This window comes from Brachyhypopomus gauderio, chromosome 10, assembly GCF_052324685.1.
Source record: "Brachyhypopomus gauderio isolate BG-103 chromosome 10, BGAUD_0.2, whole genome shotgun sequence".
NCBI lineage: Eukaryota > Metazoa > Chordata > Actinopteri > Gymnotiformes > Hypopomidae > Brachyhypopomus > Brachyhypopomus gauderio.
Window position 1 is genome coordinate 7,032,461 of NC_135220.1, and position 22,288 is coordinate 7,054,748.

At 40.0% G+C, this 22,288-nt stretch overlaps 2 protein-coding genes across 4 annotated transcripts in view; one reads left to right on the forward strand and one right to left on the reverse strand.

Annotated features, from left to right (window-relative positions):
- cdc37l1 (cell division cycle 37-like 1) overlaps window positions 1-22,245 on the forward strand; it is a 52,334-nt gene extending 30,089 nt beyond the window's left edge. For both annotated transcript variants that reach the window (XM_077019096.1, XM_077019097.1), the window contains exons 7-9: window positions 19,420-19,593; window positions 20,043-20,114; window positions 20,549-22,245. In XM_077019096.1, the coding sequence (XP_076875211.1) occupies window positions 19,420-19,593; window positions 20,043-20,114; window positions 20,549-20,665 (363 nt within the window). In that variant the 3' untranslated portion in view covers window positions 20,666-22,245. The remainder of the gene's footprint in view (window positions 1-19,419; window positions 19,594-20,042; window positions 20,115-20,548) is intronic.
- Window positions 11,936-17,660, reverse strand: LOC143525314 (uncharacterized). Of its 2 annotated transcripts, XM_077019094.1 has the most exons (4): window positions 13,345-17,660; window positions 12,906-13,242; window positions 12,273-12,441; window positions 11,936-12,190 (listed from the first exon to the last, which is right to left on the reverse strand). In XM_077019094.1, the coding sequence occupies exons 1-4, from the start codon at window positions 15,049-15,051 to the stop codon at window positions 12,055-12,057; spliced, it is 2,349 nt and encodes a 782-aa protein (XP_076875209.1). In that variant the 5' UTR covers window positions 15,052-17,660; the 3' UTR covers window positions 11,936-12,054. The 2 variants fall into 2 exon arrangements, with proteins under 2 accessions (XP_076875209.1, XP_076875208.1); XM_077019093.1 differs by having other exon boundaries at window positions 12,906-17,660.
- Window positions 22,246-22,288: the final 43 nt, after the last annotated feature.

Sequence of the window (22,288 nt, forward strand, 5' to 3'; positions counted from 1 at the left end):
GGTGTCTCTGGGCCTTACGGTCTAGGCTGCAGTATGCGTTTTATGCGGAGAAAAATAATAATAATAATAATAATAATAAGAAAGAAAAAACCCGACAATTACAATAGGTTTCCCACACTACGTGTGTGAACCCTAAATATAGCCGCAAGCGGCAATGAGCGGGCTCCTCGCAAGTGGCATAGGTACCGACTTGCATGCCTGCGGCGAAGGCATAGTAGATATGGCTAGGCCAGTGTGTATGTGAAACCTATTGGTAGGCCAGTGCATGTGTGTGCATGTGTAATAGAGAGAGAGAGGGGTTTGGTGTGATAATGTTTGTTTTCATCAGTTAGAGCTGTGTATGTGTGTGAGTGATTGCATATAATGGGCAGTCTTAGTTGTCACAGTGAACTCACATGTCTGACATGACAGTGTATGTGCTCAATTTGTGATGCATACACATAAGTAGGTGTATGTGTGTGTGTGTGTGTGTGTGAATTAGGTGTTTATATGTGTTACTCTAATGTATGAGTAGGCATGGCTAAGGCAGTGTGTATGTGAAGCTTATAGGGAGGCCTGTTTTTTCTGTGAGTGCATGTGAAATAGAGAGAGGGAGGGGGAGACAGAGACCATGGGTTGTTAAGTGTTAGAAGGTTGGGGGAGTGTGGGGGGGAGTGGATGAGAGGGGCACTCTGCGTGTGTGAGAAGTGAGTGCATGTGAAATAGAGAGAGGGAGGGGGAGACAGAGACATGGGTTGTTAAGTGTTAGAAGGTTGGGGGAGTGTGGGGGGAGTGGATGAGAGGGGCACTCTGCGTCTGCGAGAATGAGAGCGTGCGTGCCTGCAAAAGGCTCTCTACCGCTCCTTGCACTGCTGAGTATGGAAATTGAAAATATTCACTGTAGAGTCATTTGTGGACGGATTTAGCTCAAACTTGGCACATATCACCTCAATGGTCATGTGAATGTGCATGTCAATTTTCATAAACATAGGACATACTATAGCGGAGTTATTAAAATATGAATTTGATGTGTTATGATGGTACCATTGTGATGCATATGAAAAATATAAATTTGTGGAAATCTTAGGATTTTTTGCACAACATTTGCATTGCATAGTCTGCTGAGTATATCAAGGTGTGATTTGAGGTGATGGAGTGAAAATCCTAGGCGTAGTATGGAAAGTGGAAATTATACATATTTGATAATATATGAAAATCCGTACATTTTTGTAAAGCACTTGCAATTACAAAGTTGTGAAGGATTCTACGTAGAATCATATGAGTCCAAGTTTGTTGTTTTATGTCATACTATGTGGGCGTAATTCAGGAGTTTCTAGTATAGCGCCACCTAGTGGTGCAATTGCCATCATACCCCAGTATGTCTTAGAGGGTGTGCACCTGAACATGCCATGTGAGTTTCAGGTCAATTGACATATGTAAAGCTTGTAAAGCTTGTGAAATTGTATACTGACAGCTAATTGGTCGATGGTGGCGGCCATATTGGACATATGATGGTGCAGACCTAGGACCTGTCTCAGAGGTGCATGTAGATGATGCATACCAAGTTTCGTGTTATTTGGCCAATCGGTGTGTGCAGGAGAGTTTTTTGGCAGTTATAGCGCCCCCTAGGTGTGAATGTGTGCCAAAATGTATGGGCAGGTGTAGACGCCCAACAGGTACATGTATATAAAATTTGGTGTGAATATGTAAAAGTATGCATGAGATACAGCAGAAAATGTGCATTTTTGGCTGTGAAATTTTTGCCCCTTGACTTGTGTGGCATGTGGCCACGCCCATGTGCAGAAATGTGCATTTTTTGTTAAAGATTATTAAAGTTCAGACTCTTCTGAACGTTTTGATACCACATATGTGCATGTATGTGAAAAATCCAGGGACTAGTTAGCTCTCAAAAATGTGTGCGATTTTGCATATTATGCAAATTAGCTCGAAAACGAAGTAGGCGGAGCTTATGGGTTCTTGAGGCTTTTTGGTAGGTTTGGAGACAAGGAACATGTATATGAAAAAATTTTTAATTTAGGACATACGTGGTACTGGCAATTTACTTGAATGCGTTTGCGTGCGCTGTAGCGCCACCTATGGGCGGATTTGGCTGGCGTCTTGCGCCTGAGTAGCGGGAGGGACTACTACCTATTGACCAAGTTTCAAGTCTGTAGGCCTTACGGTTTGGGCTGTGCGATCCGTTTTAAGGCAGAAAAAGAATAATAATAATAAGGAGAAAAATCCTAACAATTACAATAGGCCTCCAGCACCTTTGGTGCTCGGAGCCCTAATAATAAGAAATATAGCCGCAAGCGGCAATTGGCGGGTTCACACACGAATAGGCCTCTTGGCCTCAATAGGCAGAGGCCCAAACGGTCCTTTAGACCCTAAATGTGAAAAGAAGCTGTTTGAGTGGAAAAAATGCACAAATAAATCAATGTGCAAAAAAATGTTCAATTGGGGCTCTAAAGGCCCAAAAGGATCAAAATAATTTGTATTGGCAAAATGATTCAAATCACAGAACTAAATCACATGCTGAGATCAGCTTTGTGTGTGTGTTTGTGTGGTATTTCATGTGAGAAATAGTTTTCAGTCCGTTCCGATGTTTGGCCACTAGATGGAGCCCAAGTACTACCATACTGATATCTCATTAATCTCAGTAATGCAATATGACATTTTGGTGAATTAAAAGGTTCATTTCTGGTCAGGCAGTGCACTTTTTGTTATAAGATGCAATTGCAATGTTATAGAACTTATTGATCTGGATCATACAAGACCAATTACTTGTCTGTATTCTGCATAACAAGATTGCAGCATGAGTTTTTATGTTTTCTTAGGTTTTTGGGTACTGTAGCGCCCCCGACAGGCCAATTTGAACCAAACTTGGCATGCCTCACAAGGACTTCAGGATATAAAAGCCTTTTAAATTGGGAGTTGATTGCATACATGGTTTATGAGTTATAGCAATATAGGTCATATATGGCATGGCCACAATGATATAATGGGAAAATGGACCAATCAGAAAAATAAAAATCCAAAATTTTTTTAATCACTTTTTACCTACAGAGTCTACTGATTATGCTCATAGCAATTTTGCCATAATTGGATCAAATTCCTATGACTAGTTCTTAAAGAGCTATTTTCAAACAATTGATGAATGTGACAAAAGTATGCATTTTTTAATAGGACTTGTAATTGCAAAGTTGTCAGGTCTACTGCAAGGAATAAAAAGAAACAAGTTGCATGTTCCTAAGTGAAAATTTGGAGGAGTTATGCATGATTTTCACAAATAGCGCCACCTAGTGGCCAAACGTTTTAAAACTGCACAGCATGACACATAGTCCTGAGATATGCACAGTGGTGAGGTTTCATGTTGTTTGGCCAATGGTAAGTCTGTCAAATGGCCAATTATTTCAAATAAAAATTAATTGGCTCATGGCGGCCATGTTTTTTGAGTGATGATGTCATCATTGTGTGTCTTGATATCACTTGGGCCCCTGATGATGCCTGTAAAGTTTTGGCTTGATGTGACTAATGGTTTCTGAGATACAGTTTTTCCCATGTTATAGCGCCCCCTATTGGACAATCGTGGCCAGCTTTGACCTATGACCTCGGAGTCATGTGCCCTAACAACTGTTAAAATTTTATGAAGATCGGTCAAAGCGTTGCTGAGATATGGCTGTTTAAGTAAATTTGGCCACGCCTTGGATCTATTGATTGACATGTGACAACCAGACTGTATGCAAATCTCAAAATGTTTTTAAGCAACTTTGATAAGGAGATTCTTCTGAATCTTTTGACACCAAGGTTGTGGTGATCGGATGAAAAACCAGGGACTAGTACAAAAAAGTAGGTTTTGCATATTATGCAAATTAGCAAAAAATCTAAGTAGGCGGAGCTTAATGGTTCTTGAGGCTTTTTTGTTTGTCTTGAGCCAAGGAATCCATCAGAAGTGGAATTTTGTTTCTAGGCCCTACGGTTTGGGAGATATGGACCAAAACGCAAAATGGTGCGCTATAGCGCCACCATCAGGCCAATGTGGCTCCCTGTCTCTATTTCTCTCATTGCACACCTGCTGCACCTTGCTGGCAAGTTTGGTCTTTCTGGGCCTTACGGTCTAGGCTGCAGTATGCGTTTTACAGGGGGAAAAATAATAATAAATATAGCCGCAAGCGGCAATTGGCGGGTTCACACACGAATAGGCCTCTTGGCCTCAATAGGCAGAGGCCCAAAAGGTCCTTTAGACCCTAAATGTGAAAAGAAGCTATTTGAGTGGAAAAAAATGCACAAATAAATCAATGTGCAAAAAAAGGTTCAATTAGGGCACTAAAGGCCCAAAAGGATCAAAATAATGTGTATTGGGAAATTGAGTCAGATCACAGAACTAAATCACATGCTGAGATCAGCTTTGTGTGTGTTTGTGTGGTGTTTCATGTAATAGTTTTCAGTCAGTTCCAGAATATGGCCACTAGATGGAGGCCAAGTACTACCATACTGATATCTCATTAATCTCAGTAATGCAATATAACATTTTGGTGAATTAAAAGGTTCATTTCTGGTCAGCCTGTGTACTTTATGTAAAAAAAAAGATTCAGTTGAGGCACTAAAGGCCCAAAAGGATCAAAATAATATGTATTGGCAAAATTATTCAGATCACAGAACTAAATCACATGCTGAGATCAGCTTTGTGTGTGTTTGTGTGGTGTTTCATGTGAGAAATAGTTTTCAGTCAGTTCCGGTGTTTGGCCACGAGATGGAGCCCAAGTACTATCATACTGATATCTCATTAATCTCAGTAATGCAATGACATTTTGGTGAATTAAAAGGCTCATTTCTGGTCAGGCAGTGCACTTTTTGTTATGAGATGTAATTGCAATGTTATAAACCTCATTGATCTGAATCATAAAAGCCCCATTACTTGTCTGTATTCTGCATAACAAGATTGCTGCGTGAGTTTTTATGATTTCTCAGGTTTTTGGGTACTGTAGCGCCTCCGACAGGCCAATTTGAACCAAACTTGGCATACCTCACAGGGACCTCAGTGTATAAAAGCCTTTCAAATTGGGAGTTGATCACTTACATGGTTTATGAGTTATAGCAATAAAGGTCATTTATGGCATGGCCAGAAGGATATAATGGAAAAATTGACCAATCAGACAAATAAAAATGCAACATTTTTTCCATATGTAGTTAACTACAGTGTCTACAGATTATGACTATGCCATTTTTGCCATCATTGGATCAAATTCCTAGGACTAGTTCTTAAAGAGCTATTTTCAAACAATTGATGAATGTGACAAAAGTATGCATTTTTTAATAGGACTTGTAATTGCAAAGTTGTCAGGTCTACTGCAAGGAATAAAAAGAAACAAGTTGCATGTTCCTAAGTGAAAATTTGGAGGAGTTATGCATGATTTTCACAAATAGCGCCACCTAGTGGCCAAATGTTTTAAAACTGCACAGCATGACACATAGTCCTGAGATATGCACAGTGGTGAGGTTTCATGTTGATTGGCCAATGGTAAGTCTGTCAAATGGCCAATTAATTCAAATAAAAATTAATTGGCTCATGGCGGCCATGTTTTTGAGTGATGATGTCATCATTGTGTGTCTTGATATCACTTGGGCCCCTGATGATGCCTGTAAAGTTTTGGCTTGATGTGACTAATGGTTTCTGAGAAACAGTTTTTCCCATGTTATAGCGCCCCCTATTGGACAATCGTGGCCAGCTTTGACCTATGACCTCGGAGTCATGTGCCCTAACAACTGTTAAAATTTTATGAAGATCCGTCAAAGCGTTGCTGAGATATAGCTGTTTAAGTAAATTTGGCCACGCCCCAGAGCTATTGATTGACATGTCACAACGACACTGTATGCAAATGTCACAATTTTTTCCAGGAATATTGATAATGAGATTCTTCTGAACATTTTGATACCAAGTTTGTGGTGATCGGATGAAAAACCAGGGACTAGTATAAAAAAGTAGGTTTTGCATATTATGCAAATTAGCAAAAAATCTAAGTAGGCGGAGCTTAATGGTTCTTGAGGCTTTTTTGTTTGGCTTGAACCAAGGAATCCATCAGAAGTGGAATTTTGTTTCTAGGCCCTACGGTTTGGGAGATATGGACCAAAACGCAAAATGGTGCGCTATAGCGCCACCATCAGGCCAATGTGGGTCTCTGTACTTTAGCACGGTCTCGCAAAGAGACTACACCATTCTGCCAAGTTTGGTGTCTCTGGGCCTTACGGTCTAGGCTGCAGTATGCGTTTTATGCGGAGAAAAATAATAATAATAAGAAGAAAAAAGAAAAATTCGAGCAATTACAATAGGTTTCCCACACTACGTGTGTGAACCCTAATAATAATAAGAAAAATCTCAGCAATTACAATAGGTTTCCCACACTACGTGTGTGAACCCTAAAAATCTCAGCAATTACAATAGGTTTCCCACACTACGTGTGTGAACCCTAATAATAATAAGAAAAATCTCAGCAATTACAATAGGTTTCCCACACTACGTGTGTGAACCCTAATTACTATCAGAATTAAAGAATGAAAAGCTCTTATCACACTTTCCATGTAGTTTCTTGCACTAAAGGTCACTTAAGTGTAAGGAGATGGTATTATTCAGGGGAAATGGCCAATGTTATAAGCAAGTACAAGCACATCATGATTTCAGTGAGTTTGCACTGGACTTAATAATGGTTTGTAACCCATAATGAAATGGGTAACTGGATTGTATGGAAAGGAAATGGGCAAAAATTTTATTTTACCATGGCAAATTTAGAAAGATTTGTGTCCTAACTTTACTCCACTCCAGAATGGATAGTCTGTGTATCAACGTCCTGATTTCGTCTGTTGGAGGTTTTGTCTTACTGTTGTATACTTAAGAATTAATTGGGGCATAATTGTGAGAAACATACCGCCTTGTCACAAAGCCAGTTTGATCAGGCTTGACTATCTTTGGCAGCACCCCTTCCGACCTGCAAGCAAGAACCGTAACTAGTATTTTACAATCAGTATTTAATAAACTTATTGGTCTGCATGATGGACAGTCTTGAGGGTCTTTACCCTTTTTCAAAATAAACACATTGTTGCCATTTTCCAAGTTTCAGGCATTGAGCCATGTTCAAAAAGATCATGAAAAACTGGTAGTAAGATTGGGTGAAGCTCAGGCAAGAAAGTTGTTAAAAACAAACACTACAATCCCCACAATGCAACGGTAGCCCGCGAAGTCACTGCAGCGCACACAAGCGGCGAGGGTCCGCGAGGCGAAAATGACGTAATCTCAGTGGCTCCGCCCATGCGCGAGGGCGTCGAGCGCTGTCGATTCGCGAGGTCGTGCACCTCTTGAATTTTGTAACTTTGCGCGCACCAGCACATTAAACTTAATTAAGTTAAATATTTATACATCTATTCGAAATTATTCTAAATAATTTGCTTTTTATTCACATTATTTAATGGCTGTTTATTTTCAAAACGCCCAATCTTAACGTCTTCATGTTTCATCCTGGAATTACAAGACGCTCGTATTTGTTAACGTAATATAAGAGAACTGTTCAGTCATAGCTATTTGTTGTGAAACTAAGTATTTTCAAGTACTTTAGCCTAAATTCCAGCACTTTTCAAATCTGAAACACAAAGCAACTTAAAAATTTGTCAGGTAAATATTCCTTTCCCTGTTTTTTCTTTATAGTACCACATATCGTTTCAGACAACACTGCACAGAATGTGACGCATCAAGTAAACTCTTCCGCCGTTCGCGCAGGTTTAGGAGAACCAAGTTAGCCTAACTGCTAACGGCTAATAAAATAAGACACCTATGTAAGAGGTAAGTAACATTAAAGCAACGAAAAACCACAGTTAAGCAAATATTATTATGTGGAAGTCAGTTTAAACTCAGAAGTGTTTACCAGTATACCTGCCTTTCGCTCACACTAACAGAACATATACTACGGAACTGAACTGTTTGGGGCAGTCTGCCGATTTTTATAGAGCCAATCAGGAATAAGCAAGGAAATATCTTCACGCTGTAAAGCAAAATGCATTTTTGTGATTGGTTCAGAGATCATTTTAAAAATAGCTGTTGCTTGCATTGTGCTTAGGGGGGCAAAGACACAATTTGTCTTGTGTCTTTGCACCCCCCCCCCCCCCCCCCCCCAAGCGCCGCCCCTGTCTGAGAGCCATTAAAACAAGCAAAAAAAGAAAAATGGGCAATTTGACCAATCATATTTCATATGCTGTCATATTTACATAAAGCTTGCAATCTGGCCCTTATATGTAAATAACAAAAGCCTACAGCCTTATTCAACAATAATTATATTCTGTCCACACAAAGATCACAGTTGTGAAGTCACATTTCTTCCAAACAAGAATAAGTTTAAAACAGAACAATTCCTCACATTCAGTTACCATTTCCTAGGTCAGTACATTTTTTTGAGTGGTTCTTTAATAGAGAATTTAATGCAAGAATGCTTATGTCCAAGTTTTCTCCTGCCTTTTAAAATCAAACCTGTACACCATCTTCTCACTGGTGTAGATGTTCCTTTGTTAGGATTCCCTAGAGCTGATTAATTCACCACGGTATTCTACAACAGTCACCTTTTAAAATGTATTTGAATGCAAAAACTCCATAACTTCAAACATACAACAGAGAATATTTAGACATTATTTCTTAAATAAATTTGTGAACATTGACAGAGTAAGTTTCACCTTAGGTGTCAGACCACTGATATGTTAGACTGTATTACACATCATAGTTCTGGTCCTGAAGTCTGACTAGCTGAGCTTTACTGGAAGCTTTTATAAAATATGCACACAGATGATCACCTCACAATGACTGGATTATGTATTTAATACACAAAAACATTGGGCTGTTAACTTGTTTGCATTAACTTGAACTACTAACCGTCAGCCTAAGTGACAAGATAGCCAACAGGATTCAACAGTCAACAGACTTCAAATACTAAATATTCACTGTAGAATGTCGTAAAAAGAAAAGGATATACCACTTGCATCAAAGGTCCCTATTTTAAACAGATTAGACAGCACTAGATAGCATGCTAGTGTTAAATCTAGACTGTATCTTCAATGGCTCCCTACTTTGCACACCCATGGAGTACTGCAATTGTGCACACGGTCTCACACTTCAATCTGTAAGACATATGCACTGTTTGGGTGCAGGACACCATGCACTATGTCCAGAATTGATCCATACAGTTCCATGTGAAATTAACATTACCTTTACACAGTGATTCACTAAACTGAAAAGAAAAATAAAACACATACTGACGCCTCCCAAGCAGTAAAACAGTCAAGATGGAAATAATTGTGCATCATTGTTAGTCTGGAGCTAATATATGACTAGAAATCACATTTGGCAACAAAAGGATGTTATCATTGCCATTGAGATAGAAAAGCAAAATAACTTGTAGCATGAAGGCTTTTGCATTAAACATGTATTCATTCATATATGGCTTCAGTAAATATACAATAAGAGTAAAGCTGAAGGAGGAGATGATTACGTATATTAATAGAATTGTTATGTAGGTGGTCACTGAGAGTTTGAGGTTGTGTGTACCCAATTGTGAGTACCCATGTGGAGAAGCTAGAGAGTATTATGAATTATAAATAAAGGCTATTATATATATTATTGTTATATATACTATATATATTATTGTTATATACATATATAATCTTTATTTGCATAGCACCTTTCATTTCATGCAACTCAAAGTACTTTACAGAATAAATAAAAAAGAAACATTAAAAGGAAGCAAAGAATATAAATATATAATTTATATATATAATTAGGTATAATATTATAATTAGCATAGATAAATTTTTAAATCTAGATTAATCTCACTGAAATCTTGAAATTAATCTAGATTAACATGGCTCATTCAGAATATGCGTGCTACTACCCAAGTAATGACTAAAAGTCAGTCTTTGAGATAGGGTTTCTTAATACAGAGGGTGCATTAGACCAGGGGCTCATCTCCGGTTTCCAAAATGCATCAATGACTGCTTGAGAAAGCTGTTCTACTTTGATACTTGAAGAAAAAAAACATGCTCAATAAAATGTAGGCTACGTGTTCAACGGTTTATTCAGTTAAACCTGAAAATAGTACTGTAGGCTATGCCTACATACTTTAAGAGGGCATATTCAGTCAAACATGAATTTGTAAGCCTACATACTGTACATTAAAAGGGGTTGACAACATGTTTATTCAGCTAAATGTGAGATTTGAAATGTAAGCCAACATTTAGTACAAGGGCTCGAGAACGTGTTTTCGGCGGCAGCGACTCTTCCCCTGGGCTGCATCAGTGCTTGACCCAGCGTCAGCAGCATTACCAAACGGTGCTTTGCGTTTAAATGGTACTTCAGACTGGTAGAACTCCTACAATAAACTAATTCCGCGTTGCATAAGCTGCAAACAACTTTAGTCTTGTCAATTTCTCCATTAGGAAGCTTCTTAAAAATGAATTTTCCGTGAAGCAAACCTAGCGGCTTCGTGGCGGCATTCATGTAAGCGCACGTGCGATTTGTTGTGGTAATTCAAATGTTTGAAAACTCGTTCTCGCCCCCTACTGTGCAATTTGGTTAGGAATACACCCGAGCTAAACTATCAAGGTGAAAGTCACACTGTAAAAAAAAATCCGTTAAATTTACGGTAAAAGACCGGCAGCTGTGGTTGCCAGAATTTTACCGTAAAAAAAAATGCTGACAATGTAAAAAACAATACGGTATCTTTTTTGACAACCGTAAATTTCATTATTTAGAACTGTTCTTTTTACGGAAAATGACTTTTTACAGTTTACAATAATACGCTGTAAAATTAACAACTTTTTAAAATAAACCTATTTACGGTGAATCATTTTAAAAACAACTGTTTTACTGTAAACAACTACATCCCATCTCTATGATAAACACATTACAACCATGATTATTTTACAGTATTTTATTGTAAAATACAGTAAATTACTGGCAACTGTGGTTGCCAGAATATGCTTGCAAAAAATACAACACTACAGTTGCTTGGCATATATTTTACATACAACTATGGTAAGTTACAATGGAAATAAATGTACCATGGTACAGACTATTATGGAGTCATTTGCATTAGTACATTCTCAGTGCAAGTCAGACTGAACAGATCGAATAACTTTCCCAGTTTACTCACAAAGCAGTGCTGAGATTATGTGTCCTAACAAACGAAAAGTAATCCATGGTGGAATGAAGAAACAATATGAAAGTGGCACCAAAAGTAACGCCACCGAGTCCAAACACAGACATTATGTTAACTGAAAATGAAAGCATGTACACTAGTTCTGCTTAAGCACTCAAAAGTCAAGTCAGGTGTTTGCTGCAGACTGTTGTGATCCTCTATACAGCACAATAAAAGAAACACAAGAAAAAAACAACATTAATATATTTATGTTATTTCTTGAGCCACTTAAAACAGTTAATGGACTGAGGAAACCAGATTCTGAAACACATTACCAGAACAATAGAACAAAAAAAAAAAGAGCTGAACAAGTCAGTCACTATGCCAAGACCACCTGGCCTGCAATAAGTGGCTATATCTTCTTAAAAAAATAAAAAATGCAAAATTTGAAGATTTTAGACATGCGTTACAAGATATTAAAGAAGAACATTGCTAGTTGCCATTTCCAGAATTGAACAAAGCTGGTCTTCCCCTCAAAGTGTAAGACCTAACTGGTGGAAAAAAAAACAGCCAAACAAGACTAAAAATAAAATAATTTGCATTGCCTTGAACTTACTAAGTACAGTAATCATTAGGCATTAGTAATTGCACCATGTACAATAATACAGTTCAGATCCATTTAACAGAACCAAAACACTGCTTGTTAAAATACTGAACTTAACTGAAAACATAAAAAAACAGTCCTTTTTTTAAAATATATATATATATATAAAAAAAAAAACCCACTGTCCTGAATGTCAAGGATTAACATACAGCAAAGATAAGATACAGCAAAGTGTCTACTATTCAGTAGATTTTGTGTTGTGTAACAGTTCAGTCTTGACAGTTCATTTGGGCAAGTCCATCTTCAGCATGTCTCTCTCCACTCATGATCAGAGAGATCTGCGATGAGGGTGAGGACTCTTGGATTCACTGCCAGATGCTTCTTTTTTGTTGTTGTTTCAACCTTTGTTCCCTTCTCCGGATTAATGTTGAAAAAACACCTTTGTGAACAAAAGAATTCATAATCAACTACAACATACTTTGATTTGTTCAGAATAAGGAAGTAAAAAAATGTGTCTTTACCTCTGAAGGAACTCAAGTGTGGAAGCCAGTTCCACTGGATAGTGGATATTGAGACAGTAATAGCTTCCAAACATCAAACAGAGGGCAGAGATGAAGGTAGGGATTTGGCCATTCATAATTTTGCGGTCCACACATACCATGAACTGCCTTGAGGTATAGCAAGAGGTTCCTGCAAAAAATATAAAGATAGAAAATATGTGGAGGCACAGCCGTCATTAACATCTGAAAGTGGCCTTAAAAAGTGCTAATTGTGGTTCTTCCTCATCCAAAGGAGTTTTCTCCTCCTTGCAAGTGTAATAGATTTAGAAAGTTTGACCTACCAGCTTCCCTGTGGTTAGAACTATTGGATTGTTCTTCAACAAAATGAATTACATGTATACTGACAAGCAAATACCTTTTTGTGCTGATAAAATAGTTTGAAGTATGAAAAACAATAAACTAATTAACAATAAATGTGTTGTGCTATCTTGAAAACATTCTTCAGCTAAAAATTGTATAGTTTGCTAGTACAAATTGGTCTAACCTAGATTGGTCTAACTGCAATATAAGGATATATTACAGAGGAGAAAACTATGGGAAAGAACTGCACTTTAAAACATGACAATCCATTTCTTGAGCTTAAGTTCAGCTTACCACATACAATGATGCATGGGGTCACAGGCAAGCTTTCCACTTGTACTTCATGTGCCAGACATGTTTCTTCTACATAGTGCAAGAGGGTCTCCTCTTTTTCCCTAAAATAGGAGAGAAGAAGCAGCACCATATCCTTAACATCTTCTGAGCATCCCTCCAGTTGTCCTCTCAAAAATGTCAGCTTCATGACAGTCTGCAGAACTCGTTTGTTCTTGTCTGAACAAATGGTTCTCATGAAGTCCAGAAGCCGCTTTCCTTTTTTTTGTACACTGTTGAGGAAAGTCTCTTTTAGTGATACCCCAGTGAGCTCTTGGAAGTGGACCGTCATGCCAATCTCCTGGAACAAAAAAGGCCAGTCCTCAATGAGGGTCTGCAGCTCTGTTCCCTTGTTTATTTCTTTACGTTGAGAATAGTAGGTGCACTTCATAAGAGTGTTTACCTCATCTGGGCTGAAGTTAGTTTGATCATATAACACCTTCATTTTGTCTTTCTTGTCCTTTTGGCTCTCTGGAGTCTCACTCACTGGCAAGAATTTCATTTCCCACTGGATGCATCCATATGTATCTTGAACTGCTGCCCTTTGTTCAGCTGGAACTTCATCTGTGTCGTACTCATCCGATCTTTGTTTGCGCTTCATTATCCTTGGTGCTGAAGAACGCTTCACATTTTCAATTCTGGCTTGTAACTGCTTGACCAGTGAGTGATAGCCAGGACCTACCACATCACCTTCTATGACATCTTGCAGTGACTGTGGATACTTAGCAACCATTTTTTTGGCAAACTGTGTTGAAGCTCGTTTACTGGGTGAAGCACAGATCTTCATCATTTCAGTAACAACAATACGGACCATTTCTCTCCGTAACCGTGGGCTTGGCCTTTTCCCCCTCTCCAGACACTGCATCAAGGCTTCAGGAAACTTCTCCAGTGGAATCTGGAAGCTGTCAACCCAATCTGGAGCAGTAATCGGGCAACTGGGCAAGGGGGAGGAAGAATGTGACGAGGGTGTTGAGGAAGTTGGAGAAGACAGTGCTGACTGGCTATGGATTTCAGTACTCTGTTCTGTAGAACAAAAATAATTGGATAATAATAATAATCCAAAAACATTGGATTGGAATATCTGACCATCAGTGATGTCATTTAGAATATCTGAGGGGGACTCACTTGAGTGTTCTCTTGACACACACTTCTGCCACAGATCAGATTCTAAGACACACTTCAAAGTTTCTCTCAAAGGCACATAATAAGCAAACCTATCTGACCTGTTCTCATCACTTCCTAAAAAGATTTTCGTAGGCTCCACATAGTTGAATATTTGTTTGAAAGACTGAGCTCTTGAATATGCTGTCCTCATTGGCCCCTTATGACATGTAGAGAACACATCAAAACCCCTGATAGACTCACAAATTTTGGTGATGTCCTGATCAGATAAAGACGTCTCCTCTTTTAGCAATAAAGTAAGTTTACTCAAAGTATATGTCTGGCCCAGCTCATGTATGTTTTGCATCTCCTCAACAATGTTCTGTATGGTAGAAACAGGTAATAGAAAGTGCCCCTGTAGTTTCAAGTAAAATAAACAGACGTTTCGAAGAAAAAGATCACTGAAATTTTCAGACCCATCCAGATCACCTTCATCTGGGCCTGTGTTTGTGCATGTCTCATACACCTGAGGGTCAAATTCATCTGATTCAGCAGGAACAGATGTTGACTGAGTAACAGATTCTCTGTACAAGTCACTGACACTGTGACCTGCAAAATCTCTGTGTTTCCGTGACATGTGGGCAGTAAATGAAGATTTGACCTTGAAAGTATTAGTGCATCCTCTCACTGGACAAGTCACGACACGTCCTTCCATAATATGCTCCTTCAGGTGCATTATTAGATCTTTGATGTCTTTGCACTGGCGTTCACACAATGCCACTGCACATTTAAAAGCAGTAATATCTGACATGACAGTAACATTAGCTGGAGACATATTATGCCTCCGGTAAAAATGAGCCTTAAACGCCTGGTATCTACAAAATGTCTGCTTGCAACCAGCTCCAAAGCACTTAAATAAACAACGTGGTTCATTTCGATGAAGTTTGCAGTGAAGCACATAACCCCTCAATGTCTTAATCGGCTTGCTACAGAAACTACAGCTAAACATTTCCTTTACCAACCTGAGGTGTAACTAATCTTCAACAGAAAAAAAGGTAACGTTAAGTTAACTTACCCACGAATAACTACATTTAAAAAAATATATTTTAGAAGGACAATACAAAATACAGACAGCTATACAACAACGTTAATTAAATTCAAGCTAATATTAATGTTAGCTAGATAACTAGCGTTAACTAACATGTACCTGACCTAGCTAGCTAGAAAACAAACGTAAGGTAATAGTAAAATAACGTAATTACAATCCCAAAAGAGCCATAAAGAATGCTTTTATTCTCATATATTGTGACAATTTATGTTGGAATGTTTACCTCAATCTCTTTTTCGTCACCAGGAGTCGGGAAACTCTCGCTAGCCTCGCAGGGAGCCTAATCTCCACAGATGCGTATTGCTTTAGGCGCGCAGAAATGGCGCTATTTAATTGAAACAGGGTCAAGCGTTCTGGTTCCGTTAGCATTTGAAAAGTCTCTCTTCTGTCGTCTCACTCGCCCTTTATATAATGATTTAGAACCTTATCTTGAAATCAGATGTAATAATTTAAAGTAAGCATAATATTTTAGGTTAATTTGTGAAGTACTCAATAGGTGCCTGCTAAAGTTTTAACAGTCTTACATTTTCACAGGTTGTAGGGTTAAATATTTATGAACTTATGCTTTTGGAAATTATTTTTTTTAAACTGTGTACATATTATTTATTAATGTAGAAAGAACGTGATTTATTTCCTTAAATGTCCAGTTATATTGTATGTAATCATGATAATAAAAAATGAGATCATTGGAAAAATCGCTGTTTTTCTTAGACAAAGCCTACATGGTTACACAGCCACAAAAAAAGGTTAGCATTAGTTAAGTACCGTATTTTCCAGACCATAAGGCGCACCTAAAAGCCTTAAATTTTCTCAAAAATCAGCAGTGCGCCTAATGTGTGCACTGAATTCCAAAATCTATCCCTGACACAGATATGTAATGTGTACAGTACGTACGCTGGCAGTGATAAACCAATCAGAGAACATTACATAAAACATAATTGAACAAAGAACAGTCGGGAGAAGCGTCTCCACAGTCACAATGTATAAATATTTGACCCATATTTACAAAGACAATTTCTAAAATGGCAGTACATTGTCCTATATTTAAACATGCTTTACCTTACAGAACTGGCCATATTTTTAGCATTTTCTTTCTGTAGAAATCAAGGTGCGATTTTGCTGATTGATTAATGGTTTTCACTGTAAATTGATGAGTAGGCTACTCATCAGCAAAATCTGTAATTTAGACTGAATATTTTTTTTATTTTTAGGGTAATTCCTTGTTTACTACATTACGGAATTTTCCAATATATTTTACCTAAAATATTGAAATTAACATTTTAAAATGTGTGTTTTCTACATATTATGACTGTAAAAATTAATTTTATATACTGTTTATTTTTTAAAAGTAAACTATTGCATCTGTTACAGTAATGTACTGTTTTCTACTTTATGATCTTTTACTGTTGCTATTTTATAGTTTATTACCGTAAATTCAACAGACATTTTTTACAATGCATCCTAGTTTGCTTACTTATTTTGACCCAGCTCCCAACCCAACTTTAAGAATAGATTAATGGCGATAACTTTTATATCGTCCGATAAGAGTATCCCATTATCGAATGCCAATAATGGCCCACCACTAGTAAAATATATATTTTTGCTTTCTTCTTGGCTCAGTTATACTTTTGCGTCTGACCGTAGCGCTCGACTTCGCACGCTGCGCGCGAACCTGTGAAAGTGCGAGCGCGCGAACCTGTGAAAGTGCGAGCGCGTTCACGTCCGTAACGATATATGGTAGTGTAAAGAAATACCCCTAAAACAGGGGAAAGAACATTTACCTGACCTGAACTTTAATGTTGTGTTGTTTTCCAGGTTTGAAAAGTGCTGGAATTTTGGCTAACGTTGCCTACTTAAATTGCTTGAAATTGTAATGGTATTTCGTTTCACAACAAATAGCTGTCCGACTGAATAGTTCGCTTGTATTACGTTTACAAATAGATTTATAAATAATACCGCGCAGCAACACAAACGTGATGTCAGGAGATACATTATTTAAATGTCGGGAGATACATTGTTACTGTTAAAATGCACTTCCAATAAAGTGAGTATTGGAAAAACTCATTTTGCTGCTGAATGTAACTACTAAAGTAACTTGTAATCTAACGTAGTTACTTTTACAATCAAGTAATATGTAATGTAACTAAGTTCTTTTAAAAAGGAGTAATCAGTAATTGGAATACTTTTTCAAGGTAACTAAGCCTTCACTGACCGTACAGTATGTCAAGTCAAGTCAAATTAATTTATATAGCGCTTTTTATAACACACGTTGTCCCAAAGCAGCTTTACAATTGTATGGGTCCAGATCCCTAATGAGCAAGAAGCCCGAGGTGAGGCAAGGAAAAACTCCCTATGATGGTAGGGATTAAGAAGAAACCTCGGGAGTATGTAGATCCACCAAGGGAGAATTGGAGGCATTGGAGACATCAGGAGTCGTGGACTACCTGAAAAAAAGATTTAACTAGATTAGCCAGATTAAATCAGATTAAGAAACTAGGTACTGGTCCTGCAGAAACATAGCATCAAAACAATGCAGAGTAATGAGGCAAGTTGACCACAAGGTGGCATAGCGACAGAACCAGATATCCAGTACCAAGTAAATGTGTTTTCTATAACAAAAACCATATTTGTGTTGTATAAGAAAGAACATCTGACTTTCATGACAGACAAATCAGGTTAAAGGTTTAAAGGTAAGGTTACAGTGTGTGTAATACAGTACTAGTAGTACTAGCGTCAGCACAGAGCACTGTGTAACCAACCATCAAAAATATCCAGATTGTTTTGTGTGTGTCTGACAGTTTTGTGAGATTTTATTTCTCTTGCTTTCTTTTGGGTTTGATGTTTAAGGTAATTGAAGGTAATCACTGCATAACATAATGCAATGGTGGCCAACCCGTTAGAGACCAAGAGCCACTATTTTTACTGTGTTACAGCAAAGAGCCACATTATACACATGGGCATGCTTGAACATCACCCATCCCTTCCTCTCTTTCTCACAAACAGTGTGGGGTTTAGTCCAAAGGGTCCTGGGTTTGATTCCCAGGCCTGAGGCCATGACTAAGGTGCCTTTGTGCAAGGCACCTAACCCCAACTGCTTCCCGGGTGCCAGGCTAGGGCTGCCTACTCTGTAAAAAACTTCCTCTGTTCATCTTCATATTTTTGTTTTGCTGTGCAGTTTTTCCCTGCCATTTTGAGAGCAAACTTGACACAAATTGTTTATTTAAGTGATCTTGTCCTGACTGGGAAGCTTGGCGGTGTTTTCATCTCACACACATGCACGTTTGATGAAAATACCGGGGTGAACTCAAGCTAAGCGTACAGCACATAAAAAAAAACAAACACAAACTTCGATATAAACATAAGGCGTGATATGCTTCAGGACGGTTGGAGGACGTAGGTCACTGCATAGCAAGGTTGCTCATGCATGCGCACAAACACACTACAAGCTCTGTTATGTACGCAACTGTTTTCTAGGTAAAAAGTGGATAAACTCCGTTATCAACACTCGTTACGCCACTGATGTGCGCTCACTTTTAGGAAGAAGAGAACAGACAGTGGCAGTAGTTTTGAAGCCTCCCTCAGTCGTGTGCGGTGCCTTTGCTGCACCTCATATGTGGTTTATTCCAAAATGTGTGACAAAAGACCGCATCTCACTCAACGAGACTCAAAGCAAAGTCAGTCAAATTTATTTATATAGCGCTTTTCACAACACATATCACAAAGCAGCTTTACAATCGTATGGGTCCAGATCCCTAATGAACAAGCCAAAGGCGACAGTGGCGAGGAAAAATTCCCTATAGGGTGGGGATTAGGAAGAAACCTCGGGAGGACCAAGACTCAAAAGGGAACCCATCCTCCATTGGGTGGCCCGTTAGCACAAGTCCGTGGTCGCAGGGCACAAAGCACAATCACAATAGTACAGATACGTCATGCCGCTAGTCTCACGTTTTCTACTTATATATGTCGGTTTTAAAAGTGTTAGCAACTCGCTAGGCTTGTATACAAACTGCGCACCACGAAGATGTAGCAGTCTGTCGCCCTCAGAACTGATGAGGTAACCGGGCCACGGCACAGATCGTTTGTGCAAGCCGCAGGTTGGCCACTCCTGACATAATGCTATGGGATTACACAGGTAGAATGGAACTTCAAATGTTCACAGTGATGGGTGAAGTTAACCTGGTGGTGGAATAATGTTAGGACCCTCCCTCACTGTGTTGGAATGCCAGGTATGAGGTTCTGACCCCTCCTTCTTTCACCCCGTTCTTTAAGGCAGGCCAGGAGGGCTATCTGGACGTCTTCCACATGGAGCTCGAGGCCTTTAAGCAGAGAGTGAGGGAATATGCCGTGAAGTCTACCCGGGACCACCCCAAAGGCCCAGAGCAGCAGGCCATGCCCCCCAGCTGTCGCCTCGACCCCAGAGAAGTCCTGGAGTCCCTGCCTCCTGTAAGTGCCCCTCTACAGACGCTCCTGTGAGGGACACAGGGGGAGCCTAGCAGCTGTCCAATACACAGTCACTGACTCTGATTGGTCAACGTATCTATGATCAACCCAGCTAGCCGTTGCTGATTGGATTGGGTGTTTCGCGAAAAGTTTAAAATACTATCAGTTTTTGCTCTCTGCACATTTTCAAATGCAGAACCTTGTCACAGCCTAGCAGAGCAATCCCGTGCAATCTGAAATCTCACAGGAGACCCAGACCAGGGGTCAGGAGGCCCTCTGGCTGACTCGTCCAGTAAACACTGGACATGGGTATATGCTTTAAAGATGAGAGGGCTTGATTATGGGAAAATATTGCTCAGAGTAAGTGCTGTGAAAAAAAAAAAAAAGTTATGTAATAATGGCAATAACGATACTAGTAATTCAGCCTTACTTTGAAATGTTTTACTTTACAGGAGCTAAAGGCCTGTATCCAGTCTCAAGACATGCACATTCTTCAGAATGTTCTTAGCACCATGAACCCACAGGTATGCACTATGCCACCACTATATTGACCCCACGATGGTGACACCTTGGTTAAAGGCATTGTTCACACTGCTCTAGCAGTGCTAATGGGGAATGCCCCAGTTAGTGTCTCATCATGGTAGCAGCGCCCGGCAACGCTGGCATTTGTGTTGGACCAGTTATAGCTGACAGAGAAAAATGTGGAAACTTGACATCCATTTAAATATAGTAATGTTTCTATGTATAACTTTATATGCAAGATTGAATTGCTAAGGCAAGTTTCATTCCTGCATGTATAAATCCTTCCATTCTGAGCTTCTGAAACCGTGTGTGTTGTATGTTTGGACCATGTGAGTGAAAATTGGGCATTACAGGGTCCTTCTGCAGTCATGTGGCCATTTCAGCATGCTTTTCTGCACTTGTTCATGCATCAGACTAACTTCTCTCCCCCCACCAGGTGGCAGAGTATCATATAAAGCGGTGCTTGGATGCGGGGTTGTGTGTGCCCCCTGGGAGAGGTCTGAAGGAGGACGACTGGGACCCAGATGAGTCGAGGCTGATGGAGACATCGTAGCGCAGGTGGCGGCCACTGCACCTTTCCGTTGCACCAGGACAACAGCTCACGCGCCTGAGCTCGGTGCGAGCTGCCCTGTGGGCCTCGGAGATCAGCGGGCTGCTGGAGAGATGCGTGAACATGGCCCCTCTTCTGCTCTGTGGGAGTTCCGAGGCCAGTACAGCTGGAGATCATGGAGACGGGCTGAGCTCATGGACGCGGGGCTCTTCGTTCTGGATTTCTATCAGCGTCTGAACGCGTGCTGCACTTTATACAGACTGAGACAATAAAGGACAAAAAAGGGATGGGTGCTTTTGTTTGCAGGTGTTGTGAACTTCAGGTGTTCTCGTGTGAGTTGGAAGCATAAATACAGACAGTGTTGGGGGGAGTGTATTGGGGGGTTGTGCGTGTGCTTGCGTGTGTGTGTGCGCGCCTGCGTGTTTGTGTGTGCATTGCTTTCTGTCCTTGCACATGAGGATATAAAAGATGCCTCCTGGACCTGCAGCTCTGCACTGGCTCTAGCATGTGAACAGCACAAATAAAGTCCTGTGGCTGAAATCATTCTCCTTCTGACACACACACACACACACACACACACACACACACACACCCACTCATCGACCGTCACTGTATTGCACCATGGTAGTCTCAAGGCCACAGCCAGACGCTGAAATCCAATTACATTTTTTTGAAGTCTGAACATCACTCCATCGTTCTAGAGCATGATGTGATTAGACATTTAAACATAGCCTGTAATTCAGGCAGGGATCCGTCTCGCGCCACGCAGCTGTGGGCCAGTGTGATCATCTCGCGCTGAGGTGTGGGCTAGGAGAACTGCTGAGTCACGGTTGCATGTGGAGGGAGTAGATTACACATCTCGCTGAAGCACCCCACTACAGCAGAGCTGACAGCCATAACTGCAAGACGAGGGCCATCTCCACCACACCTCGTCTTCTCCACCACCAGGCCCATGGTGTTGTCATGGTGACCGGTGTCGGCCAGAGGATGGGTTCCCCCCGAGTCTTGGTTCCTCTCAAGGTTTCTTCCTCATGCAAAAAAAACTAGGGAGTTTTTCCTTGCCACTGTCGCCCTTGGCTTGCTCACTGGGGGCTAGGACTCGGCACTTGTAAAGCTGCTTTGTGACAACAACTGTTGTAAAAAGCTCTATATAAATAAAATTTGATTGATTGATAGCTGTGCTAAGGAGACATTCAGCCACATACCCCAAGGGAACCTGGATGGACTTCTCTGGGTCGTTGTGCTCCAGGACACCAGAATGTCACCCTTGACTGATGACCAGCAGAATTCATCCCATCTTGATTGGCTCGATTGGCTTCGTCCTGACAAATCCACGAGGTGACGCAGAAAACTACATGCTTCCTACTACCCCCCTAACCCCAGCCAATGGAAGGTGCCACAGATGTCTGTCTAGGAGAGCCTGACCGTTGAAATCATTCTTCCTGTTCAGTAATAAAAGATTTCATTTGTATTTTAAATTGACTAATGTTTGATCCAGAAGAGACAGACAGCACAACACATTAGGCCACAGTACCGTTCTTTGTACTACATTTAGAGACTGGTTTTGTGCGGTAGGAGCTGGTGTGTGTGTGTGTGTGTGTGTGGGGTGTGGGGGGGGGGGGGGGG

Bases quoted from the DNA above. Each gene is read 5' to 3' on its own strand.
- LOC143525314 (XM_077019093.1), bottom strand. From the start codon at position 15,051: ATGTTTAGCTGTAGTTTCTGTAGCAAGCCGATTAAGACATTGAGGGGT. The intron at 12,442-12,905 runs GTAAGCTGAACT...TATTTTTTGCAG, and splicing joins CCCATGCATCATTGTATGTG to GAACCTCTTGCTATACCTCA. The intron at 12,191-12,272 runs GTAAAGACACAT...TTGTTCACAAAG, and splicing joins ACACTTGAGTTCCTTCAGAG to GTGTTTTTTCAACATTAATC.